This window comes from Rhineura floridana, chromosome 8 (assembly GCF_030035675.1).
Source record: "Rhineura floridana isolate rRhiFlo1 chromosome 8, rRhiFlo1.hap2, whole genome shotgun sequence".
Taxonomy (NCBI): Eukaryota; Metazoa; Chordata; class Lepidosauria; order Squamata; family Rhineuridae; genus Rhineura; species Rhineura floridana.
The window spans coordinates 55897000-55909062 of NC_084487.1; the positions used below are offsets into that span (position 1 = coordinate 55897000).

Genomic DNA, 12063 nt, shown 5'->3' on the forward strand with positions numbered 1-12063 from the left:
CTGTAACACATTAAAATTTAGTAGAGTAACTGAGCCTTTCCTGGGACTCACTTGGGAATGACATGTGCATATTAGAATCTGAAGTGACTGGGCAATGGATTCTGAAGATGGACAGGTGTACTGTTTATCTTGTAGTAAGAAAATGTGAGATTTCCTCTTGGACCATTATCTTGTACAAAAAGTTTTCTTTTGTTTTTGAATTTTATTGTATATGTGTGCTTATGCATAGGAGAAGAGGAGAGCTCTGTCAGACCCCTACTCAGGGTCTGGTCTCGTAACGGATCTCTCACAATGGCCCCGGCACAGGTCTCTCATGATCCCACTACTACGTGCCACCAGCTGACATTCTGTAATGTAATACTGCCCTGAGACTGTGCCTTAAGTCTCCTCCACAGATTGTTATGTAGTGTCTGGGTGCACTTACAGGCCACAACCTCCCTGTATCTTTCTGCCTTTAAAGATTACAGCCCTGGGTTGCTTTTGGATACCTGCTGCTGATACACTATCCCTTCACCGCTGTCACCAGTGATACTGTTCCCAGCTTTGGTATTTGCTCTGCCCACCCTTCAGATCTGTAATATCCCAGCCAAGGATTAAGCGTGATGTTAAACCAGAACTATTTATTTAATAACACAAGGAATAAACAAGATTACTTTAAGTTCAGTCAACATGCATGTGGTTACATATAATAGTTTTTCTCTTTATATATCTTATTATTTATTACATTTGTATACCGCCCCATAGCCAAAGCTCTCTGGGCAGTTTACAACAATTAAAAACATTAAAAACAAATATACAAATTTAAAAACACATAAAAAAACAATTTAAAAACACATGCTAAAATGCCTGGGAGAAGAGGAAAGTCTTGACCTGGCGCCGAAAAGATAACAGTGTTGGCACCAGGTGCACGTCATCAAAAAAATCATTCCATAATTTGAGGGCCACCACTGAGAAGGCCCTCTCCCTTGTTGCCAGCCTTTGAGCTTCCCTCGGAGTAGGCACCCAGAGGAGGGCCTTTGATGTTGAGTGTAGTGTATGGGTGTGTTCATGTCGGGAGAGGTGTTCCATCAGTTATTGTGGTCCCAAGCCTTAGTCCTAAAACCTGCCTCACTACCTGCTTAAACACAAATCGACCCCTCCAAAACCCAGAACCAACAAGCATCATACTCTCATTTATACCTTCAACCACCCAGATGCTCAATCACAACTCAGCATTCCAACACCCCCCCCTCACTCACTCTACTTACCACATTTACCCTACAAAACCAACATTTACCATAATTACTGTACACCATTTACAGGGGCATCACAAGTTCCATTTAATAAAGTTGTTCACTGGACTATAGTATTTCCATCCTTAATTAAAAATGACAACACTGAACACCAAAAAGAAAAACTTCAGGTTTTGCTATGTGTATGTGTGTGAGCTTGATGGCTTTTTAAACAGCTGCTTGTAAAAGCTCCAAGAAAGTCTGTGTGGCTTTTCCCAGCAAGGCAAAGCAGTGATGCAGTAAGTAGAATCTGTTGAACTGCTGCCTTTCTTGCAGATCTAAAATGAATGGAATCTCTTTTGAGAAAGGGGGAAACCACCACATTTCTGAAGTACATACTGGGGAATAATTTTCTTTGTCACTGATCTTTGAGACTTTAGTGCACAATGCTATCATGACAGCTTGCTTATTATCACAAACTACTGAGGCTAAATGTAACAGCACAACAACTGCATTTTCTGTCTTACTTACTCATATGACAAGCTAGTTTTACTCTATCCTTTTGTGGGAGAAAGATCACATTGTGTGCCCCACTAGCCTCGAGAATGCTGGGTCACTGGATCTGCACTTGCGCAGACAGAACATTGTGCTTTTTCACATAGCTTGAAACATCTGTCTGTTCTTGTTTTCTTTTGGCAGTGGATTATGTAGATAGATAGGGAAGAGAAGGAATAATTGTAAGACTTAAGCCAAAAAGAACTAGACCTCACCATTATTAGTCCGATGTTTATGAATAAATGCATTCAAGATTGGGGCATAACACTGATATGGCTTGTGCAAGTTAAGAGAACACACATTCCCAGCATATTTTCCCTTTGTGTTTTTTAAAATTGTTCCCTGTTAAAAGTTATGTGTGTTATGCTTTCCTTAAAGTTCTCTGGAGCTACTGTGTTCCACCTGGGTTGGATTAACTATAACCCAATTTCTACAGGAGTGATATATGCTGTACATTCATCTGTAACCAATCATTCCCTAATAAAAAGATTAATTTCCTGGCTTATTTCTGTGTTCAAAGGCAGTGTTTGAAGGTCATAAAACCCCAGGGATGTAAAAAGGCTAGTTAAGTTTTGTGTCCCCAGTTGGCTCCCAAGATACAAAAACACAGCATTTCCATATGAATAAGGCCATCTGTTTTCATTGAAATCTAGTGCAGTGAAGTCTCAGAAAGCAAAAAGTACCTCCCCTCCTTTCTGCTTCATGCCCTCTAATTGTAAAAGAGGTTGGAAGCAAAAAAAAGGAAAGTGCTGACCAGTGTTCACTCACTCCCACACACACCTCAAAACAGCTGTGCATGCATTTACATAATTGCTTTGCCTTGTTTGGATTTGTACATTTCAACTTAGTACACAGATTATAGAAATTATTGTTTGGCTGGCAAAAATAAACTTAACCCTCTCAGTGAAATATATGGAAAAAGATGGAGTGCCCTTCCCCTTTTCCACAAAATACAAAACACAGAAATGCAGAAAGGAGCATGTTTTTGACTACTGATGTTGGTTAGAGAAGAGGGTATTCAGAGATGAACAAGCTTTTTTGTTAGTACTCTTATCTGTCCTGACATCTCTTGCATGCAGATGATGGAACTGCCAGGGGAATAAGGAGGAATAAGAATAAGCAAGAATAAGCAATTCTGTGTTGAACTTGGAGGGCAAGGAGCCTCCTATTGCTATATTCAGGTTTGCATGGAAATAAGAGCTGGTTCATGCATTACGTGTTTTACATGGAAAATGTGTGGTGTACATGTGTTACAAGGCATGCTACAAACATTGTGGATTAGTGAGCGGGATGTACATTTCAGTTAAAAAATAAACATGGGGGGGACATGTGGCAGGAAGCTAGGATTGGCATTTGCTGCCCTATAATGTGTTAAGGAGCTGTAAAAGTTCTGAAATTTATTTAAAAATGGTATACCATTTCTTAAGAGCCACAGAGAATTGCATTCAGGCAACTTTTGGAATATTTGATAAAGCATTATTCCCAACACATCCCCTGGATGAGTAGCACTTCAGCTATTTTTCTGGAAGGCATGAGCAGAAAGGCATTGTGATGTGGACACAATAATGGAGCGAGTGCTATTATTTCAAGCCATCTTTTCACTCTAGTGCTATAAATATATCTGCACTGATTTTAGACAGAAGTTTACATTTTCTTAGGTCAAAGAGCGAAATGGATCATAGCTAGGCATGGTATTTTCCAGGAAAATTCTTCCAGAAGTTGGAATCTATTTTCTCCAGTAAGCTAAGCACAAGATCAGCCCTGCCTTCTTTTCCAAATCTCAGAAGAGTCTTTGCAACCTTGGTTCCATATCCTGTCTGAGGGAATGTAGTTAAAAGGGGTGCTGTATGTGTACAAGGGAAATAGTGTAACCTGTATTTGTTGATTGGAGGCCAGTTTCTCAGAGGCTCCCTGTGTTTGTTTCCCATTTTTACTGTAATAGGATTTCCGGGATTCAGTGGCACATGCTTCCAGGCAGCTTGGAAAGCCAGTAATTGAAGACAGGATTCTGAATCAGATCCTGTACTACCTACCTCAACTGTATGAACTTAATCGGGACCTCCTGAGAGAACTTGAAGAACGGCTGTCCCACTGGTAACTATCTGTTCAGGACATATGTTTCTTCTTATTGATTGCCACAGTGGGATGTTGATCTTAAAAAAAAAAGTCTTCTAGTATTATGTGCTGTTCTTAGACCACAGTTTATTTATAAAATTAAATGTCTGATGTTGTAATGTAACCATTTTTGAACAAAGGCTTTTCATTAGATGTGTAGGGCTGTGTGTGTTCATGCACTCAGTAATACCAGGAGTCTGCAACTAGATTGGCCATTGGGCAGCAGGCAGGGGTCAGAAGTACCATGTCTCTTCCCCTGTTCTGCCTTACCTCTTTATGACCAAATTGATCATAACTAAATGAGCCTGGAACTCCTAGGATTTAACTAGACAGGACATGATGTATGTCATTTGACCTTGCTTTCTTGGTTTGTTTTTGTTTAACATAGGTAGTGTGCAGCTTGGGGTGTGAGTGGGGCTGAGCCAGGCCAGGACTATGACATGGGGGTGGAAGGCTTTAATTTATTGGTTCTGCCACATTCCTAATCCTAATCAAGCTCCTGGCCTCCATGTGTCTGCTAATTGCAATGGAAGGATAGTGACTGTTGATACCAGTAAGAGCTTTTTCACTCACTTTGAATATAGCAGACATGCCTCCTGATTTGGGACAGGGCCATAAAAGAGAGAATTAAAGTTAACCCTCACCCCCAAATGCTGTCTGTAAAAACTCTCTCGGCCAAATAGCATGTCTAGTTTGGGCCCAACCTCTGGTATGTTGTGTAGCAGTGATGGAAATATGAATTTCTGTCATTTCTTCTGACTTTGTGAAGACAAGCCAGAAAATGTTTGCTAAATTTACAAGGGCCCCTTTTATCAGTTGGAAGAGCATACATGGATAAGTGATGGTTGTCCAAAGGCCAGATTTAGCTCGCAGGCAATTAGCTGCCCCTTGATGGTTTAGATGCTTATTTGGATAGCAGTATTTTTGAACATGCAGTAAAACTATAAACCCTTCCAGCCTAAGCACATAAAGGGGACTGGGCAAGGGGGTCACAGAGAAAGTCTGGCACTGTTCTCCCAGGATAGAAGAGGGACACAGATGGGGAAAGTGTGTCCCCTTCATGCTATATTCTACAGGTGCAAGTTCTAATTGTTCCCGTTGTGTTAAATTCTAGGATTGACCATCACAGAATCGCTGATATATTTGTGAAAAAAGGACCGTACTTAAAGATGTATTCAACTTACATCAAAGAATTTGATAGGAATGTAACTCTCCTAGATGAGCAATGTAAGAAGAACCCTGGGTTTGCTGCTGTTGTTCGAGACTTTGAGGTAATTGGACCTTTATTAAGAACAGTAGACCTGTTCTTACAGCTAGCAATGGTGTCTGATGCAATTTGGCAACTCCTTTCTATGTCTGTACTTTCATTCAGTGAGATATGTAACAGAGGTTAAGAAAATAAATGTAAACAAGAGAAGGAGAGTATTTTCCTCTGTTAATGAGTTTCTTGTCAGTCTCATACAAGTCTCGTGTCCAAAAGAAATAATTTTTTCCCAAGCTATCTGAACTGAATGGAATGTTAGAAGCAGGTCAAACCTCTTGGCTGAATCTCTGTCCCTTTTGAGATTTAGTCTTCTGCCAAAGTGCAAATCCAACGCATCATGCCACCATGCCTTCTTAATTATGGCTTGCTGGGTTTATTCTGTGTGTAGATTTGAGCACAAATCTAGATGGAAGCATGGCGCCTCAGATTTGTTAAGACAGAAAATAATGCTTTGCAGCTGCCTGTCTACCTCATGTGTCACAAGAGTATAAGCAATTATATTTGGCTGTTATGGGAGTTGGGGGTGGGGAGGAAACGATCAGGATGGTGAAACTGCTGATGCTGTAGCATGCTGACATGCTAGCTAAATCTTACTACTTCATAAATCCGAGCCAAGCTAAGGTCTCCTAGTGATATAGGCTTGTATCCAGTGGTGACTTTGCCTCAGAGGAAGCAAATCAGGTACCTCTGATTTCTGCCAATCTCCCTACCTACTGCATGCTATATCCTATTCTGTTTTGGAGGAACCCCTCATCCCTCAGTAGCATATGGTGTGTGTGTTTGAGCAGATCCCTAAGTGGGTCGGGAGAGTCGGCAAAAGTTGGGTGTCCTGACTTGCACAAGCAGACCTGTCTTCTGCAAACGCAAAGCCCCCATTAGATGCAACCCATACATAAATCCAATACAGCTTAGCAGACAGTATTAAGAATAAACTATTTGGTCCGTTGAGGCAAGTTATTTTAAAAGAATATTAGTTTCAGAGTCCTGGGTGGTTTTTCCTTTTTCAGATGAGCCCCCGCTGTGCTAGCTTGGCACTCAAGCACTATTTGCTCAAGCCAGTTCAGAGGATCCCCCAGTACAGGCTGCTTTTGACAGGTAAGAGCCAAAACCATTCTCTGCATGTAGCAAATCTCAGCTCGCTAAGAATATCCCCCCCCCCAAATCCAAATGAGTGGGAAAAGTCTTATACAGATAGAAAATCTCTTGGCCTACTCTAAGGGGGATAAAAAATGCAAAAGAAGAATACTCTTGGTGCCTTTTCATTTTCTGTTGAATGCATTTTGATGGTGATAAACATCAGGTCTATGATGTTGTGCCCTGTTTCCACAGCTGTTTAGTCTGGTCCTGCTGTTCAGGATAGAACAGTATTGAATTCAAAAGGGAAAGGGAGGCTCTGAGAACTGATACAATACAAATATTTTTCTTATAACAAATGCTGACCCATGCATATTCTGTTATTTTGGTCATGTTGTTGAGATTAGCTATAGCTTTAAAAATCCATACACGGCCCCTCTTTAAAACCTACTTCCTTTTCTTAATCTGTTTTCTTAAGGTTGCAATCCTAAATGCATTTATTAGGCATACCTCCCATTGAACACAGTAGCACTTGCTTCTGTGCAAATATGCATGTGATTGCACTGTAACAGTATCTTTCTCCCTTGATGTGTGTGCATGCAGAGGTGGGGGTGGGGTAAAGATACTGCAGAGCAGCCCTTCTAGTGAAAAGGTGCACCACCTCCAGTTGAAGACAGGAGTCTGCCACAATTGAGGCCCCAACTTTTGCCCAGTTGGGTGGGCAACTACCACTGGCAGTTCTCCTACTAGCAGCAGCCAGTGGAAAGTCCTAAAATCAGGACTTTCAGGGTGGGGTGCTGGCACCTTTGGATCCAAAGTCCCATAGATCCCTCAAGGGGCCAATTCCTTGGGAGCCTCAGCTGTGCCAGCCTGGAGCTGGTGTAGCAAAACAACAACAATGCCCCCTTTCACCCTGGCAGGTGAGAGGTGGCAAGCTTTGAAATGTGGCAGTAAGTCTTGGCCAGGGTTAGTCTTGATGTGTTAGTTACTCTGACAATAGTAAACAAATAGTTATGTGGGGGAGGAGCATCCACCATAATTTGAATACTAGGCTTTAAAAGCATAGATCTGTAGGCATATCTTATAAATGCAATATATAGATTGTCAGTTAAATTTTATTTTTCTTAAATAATCAGTACTTGGGTCTTTAAACCTGCTGTTAAAATTAATTCATAGTTAATGAGTAGCTACTAATTAAAGACTGAGTGATTTGTCTGGATACGTAACGATAGTTGATAATGGAACACCATGAAACAAAGGTGGGAAGTTCCAGTCTGGTGACTTCCATGCAGAGAATATTCTAGATATACTTTTAAGGCTTTTTAAAAAATCACTGTGCTCCTTCCCACCTTCAGAGCCAAACCTAGGGCCCCTTCTGCTGTTCCTTACCAGTGTGTGGGAGCTTCATAAGCTTGTGGGCCTTCAGTGTGTCTTGCTGGTTATTTTCTAAAGATCTAAACTCTATGTTATGATTCTGTACAACAAGTTGCTTTGAAACTCACTGCCATATGAAACAATGTTGACCAGTCAATCGTTTCAAACGAGTAAACAAGTTAATGGACTATACTGTCAGTGGCTAATAGCCATGTAAGTAATGGAGCTTCATAACCATTAAACCAGCAGTCAGGAAACTTACGGCCCTCCTGGTACTGGATTCCAGCTCTCATCAGCACAGTTCAGCATGGCTAGTTGTCAAAGATGATTGGAGTTGTAATCCAGCACAGGTCCATCCTTGATTTAAACAGGGGAAAGAGAAAATGGAAAGGGACAATGACAAAATACTAAACTGTTAATCTCGTTTGCATACTATCGAGAGGGGATATGAATTGCATGCATTAGAATAAGGTTCTGCTATGGTATTTTTGTTCTTTCAGCTACTGCTTTGCTGCTTCCATCCAGCTGTGTAATACTTCTGTATGATTGTATTCATAATAAATAATGGGGGAGGAGCTAATCTGCTAGTAAGGTAAAGGTGTCCCCGCACTTGTAGTGCGAGTCATTTCCAACTCTTAGGGTGACGTCTTGCGACGTTTACTAGGCAGACCATATATATGGGGTGGGATTGCCAGTTCCTTCCCCGGCCTTTCTTTACCCCCCAGCATATGTCGGGTACTCATTTTACCGACCACGGATTGATGGAAGGCTGAGTGGACCTCGACCCCTTTTACCGGAGATTCGACTTCCTCCTTTCGTTGGAATCGAACTCTGGCCGTGAGCAGAGCTTCGGCTGCGTTACTGCTGCTTACCACTCTGTGCCACGGAGGATCTACTACTATCTGCTAGTAGTAATTCAATATTCCACACATTTGTTGATAGTAGGCAACATTTGGCTGCATGAATCTGTCTTCTCTGAAATGAAAGCCTTTTTATTTATTGCTTTATTTCTGTAGGTTTTTCTGCAGAAATGTCAAAATTATTGCCAAAGCTGCACAGAATACGATTTATGCTGAATTAGTAAATTCCATATTATTCAGATTTCCTTACTCTGTTTTATTTTTCTTATATCATGTAAGTGCATTGGCAAGTAAGGAGCTCTAAATGTTGGGCTTGATATTGTTGCTGTTAGCCTTTGGTAAACTTTTTAAGAGACCATGGAGCGAAATGCAGAAGGAAATAATTTCACCGCTGGTTGTGTCTCGCATGACAGTTGCTCTTCAGTGAGTTGTGTATTCTAAGCATTCTTTTTATTAAATGATTCCTCATATGAATCTTCAAAACTATGAATAAATAAACCAGCAGTTATCCTAATTACTCTGATCTGAGAGAGAACTGCACACCAATTTGCCCTCTCCCCCCACCCCCATATATGGCTTGTTACAGAAAAGTGATATACCTTCTCTTGACTCTTTTATATATACTGGGTTGGATCCATTTTCTGTTCTTGGAAGGGACTGAGATCCATTGGAGGCTCTTGCTGAAAGAGCCATTTTTTTATTATTCCCCCTTCCCCTGCAGTCCACAGCACCAATTCCCCCAGTGTTCTGGAGGGGTCCCCTGATTCTCTGGATCAGGTTTTCAGGAGCACAGGGCACTGCAGGGAGAAGCAGGAATCAATAAACACCACCTCTTCAGCCCTGATGTCCTTCACCAGGTAGTCTGGATCCAACCCATAGGCAACACACATAATACATCTCTGTGCACACTGGAGCTTCTGCATCCCCATGGACAATATGGAATCCCTGTTGAGTGGACACATTGGTTTCTAGATAAATGCAGGAAACTCTTGGAGCTTTGAAATACTCTCTATGTCATGACACCAGTTACTCTTACTCTAATCCCACTGAAATCAATAGGATTTAAATATACCTTATTGGATGCACTATTGTGGCCTGCACCTGTCAGCTAATTCCAGTTTGATTCTTGTAGGCATAAAGTCTCCCTTGTTGTACAGAGCACAGAATTGGGAGCACATGTGACCACAAAGGAGAAAATGACAAGTTTTATTCTGTATCAAACTATTCCCAGGGGAAAAGTATTGACATTTAAATAACCGTACTGAATTGGCCTCTGGTTTGGGATGGAACAAATGACCTGTCTGGGGCAGTGAAAATCAGAAGCACATTTTTGCAGTCAGTAGTGTTTTTATATTTCTTATTTTATTTTTTAGAATTGGAGTATACCAATGATTCCCAAACTTTCCCCCCCACAGATCACTTGAAAATTGCTGAGAGGCTTGGCGGACCACTCAGTGATTTTTCCACCTATTGTAGCAATTGTAATATGGTGTGCTAGATGTAGGATGATTTTCAATTTTATTTGTATTGTTTCTTTTGCTTTTTGTGTTTTATAGAATTCAATTTGAAATACAATAAAATACAATATAAGAATAAAAGAAGCAATAAAATACAAATAAAAATCAGTTATGAATTTTTAATGTGGACATGTCACAGACCACCTGAATGCAGCTTTCAAACTACTGGTGTTCATAGACCACAGTCTGAGAACCCCTAATATATACCATTGTTGAAAATTAACCATTAACTCATGACAGTCCTGTGACACTGAAAACGCCAACAAACTGATTGCAGCATAGTTTTTTTATGGGTGAGAGTCCACTCATATCAGACGGTCTTGAAGACGCAGAAAAAGGCAACCAAAATGAGCAAGGGGCCTGAGCAACTCCTCTGTGAGAAGAGGTCACATAGTTTGTGGCTTAAAAAAAAGCGAGGAGGGTGTGTGATAGAGATGTATGAAGTTATGCAGGAAATTGTGGCTAGAGAGATTTTCTTCCCTCTTAATACTAGAATATGAGTTCATTCAAGCTAAACATTGGAAGATGGGGGGGCAAGAAGCTAGATGTTGGAAGGAAGTGGGGGCCAAGGTGTTTTGTGAATCACTTGTAAAGTTATCATGGTGTTGTAAATAATAAAGTAAATATGCGGCATGATAATCATAATGCAAAGATTTATGGGTGCAAACATTTTAGCAACCATCTAAAATGAAAAAAGAATCAACTGCAGCGGTGGACTTATAACATGGGCATTCTGGGGCTCAAAGTGTCTTAAATTTGAAGCCTTTCTCCCTTGTCTCCCATGTGTGGGGTAGATTATGGTGACTAGTGGTGAAAGTGATACTTGGTGCAGTACACAAGAGGCAATCTTATACATAGTATTTTTACATAGATCAGGGCTCTTCTCTAAAACATGGAAAACCTCTAATAGTGTTGCACTCTGGGCAGCCCTAGCTCAGCTTAATTCCTGATTGCTACTGCAGCAAAATGAATACGTCTTCCTCTGTCCTGAGTGGATCGTTTTTCTTTCCCTTCTTTCCGTTTACTCATATCCTTTAGGCCTTCCTCACTGTTATGGACAGTTGTTATTTGTTGCATCCTTCTCTAGTGCGGTTTGTTTGCCAGAAAAACGTTCACTGCTCTCCTGTCCCCATCTATTGCAAGATTTCTTTCACTGCTGCAAAAAACTGAGTTTGCCTAGAAAGAACTATGTGTAATTTTGCCCCACATCACTGCTTTTCCTACAGTCTTGGGTGGATGTGAAAAATCTAAGTCTGAAGATAAAATTGTGGTTAGTGCCTGTGGTTGAAGGAAATGGGTGCTAATACTGTACTGTAAACTCAGAAAACCACTCGGGAATAATCACTCCTCTGTGAGAAATCTGCATGGACATGCAGGCAGAAAGATTGATCAGACTATTGCTGTTAATAATCTCCAGGCTAGCAGAGAAATTATTGAAGGGTGGTTGCTGGAGTAGAGCATGCTCAGTCTTGGTGGGATGGTCTGAGGGCTCATATACAGCCATCTTGCTAAAGCTTAAGCAGGTCTAGGTCTCCTCAGTGCTTAGATGGGACACTACCTGGAAATCCCATGCCACATTACCATGAATTCCTGATGAAAGAAAGATAGGACATAAATGGTTTTTTTATTTTGTTGGTTTTAGCCATCTTTCAGAATTAAGAGTGTCTATTCTGCCCATTCAGTCCAGAGCTGCTTGGGTCATTCTGGTAGCCATACAAAAGTGCCATACGCTTTTATATAGCTTTCAGCTACAGTTTTGGGAGCTGAAATCCAGCCAGGCAGATGTGGTGCTGTTCAGATTGACCTCGCCTGTTGTTTCTGCTGGCTGGGAAAAGAGAGCAAGTACCCTCTTCTGGGAAAAGTATGCTGCATTTATTTTTAAGAATTCATAAACTGTACTTTCATCCAAAATTAGATTTCAGGGCACCATGCATATGAATTTTAAATCTCTGAATATAATATAAAACCTAACCACCAGTGCAATAAAGCTGAGAGGAATAAAACTATTCAGTTAGCTAAAAACACCATAATTTTAAATGCTTGGGAAATAAAAAGAATTTAACTTGGCACCAAAAACAATACAGTGTCAGCAC

General features: G+C 40.9%; 1 protein-coding gene across 2 annotated transcripts in view; it reads left to right on the forward strand.

The window, feature by feature from the left end:
* FGD6 (FYVE, RhoGEF and PH domain containing 6) overlaps positions 1 to 12063 on the forward strand; it is a 68660-nt gene that overhangs the window by 36669 nt on the left and 19928 nt on the right. For both annotated transcript variants that reach the window (XM_061639538.1, XM_061639539.1), the window contains exons 6-8: positions 3709 to 3860; positions 4996 to 5152; positions 6153 to 6240. In XM_061639538.1, coding sequence (XP_061495522.1) covers positions 3709 to 3860; positions 4996 to 5152; positions 6153 to 6240 — 397 coding nt within the window. The remainder of the gene's footprint in view (positions 1 to 3708; positions 3861 to 4995; positions 5153 to 6152; positions 6241 to 12063) is intronic.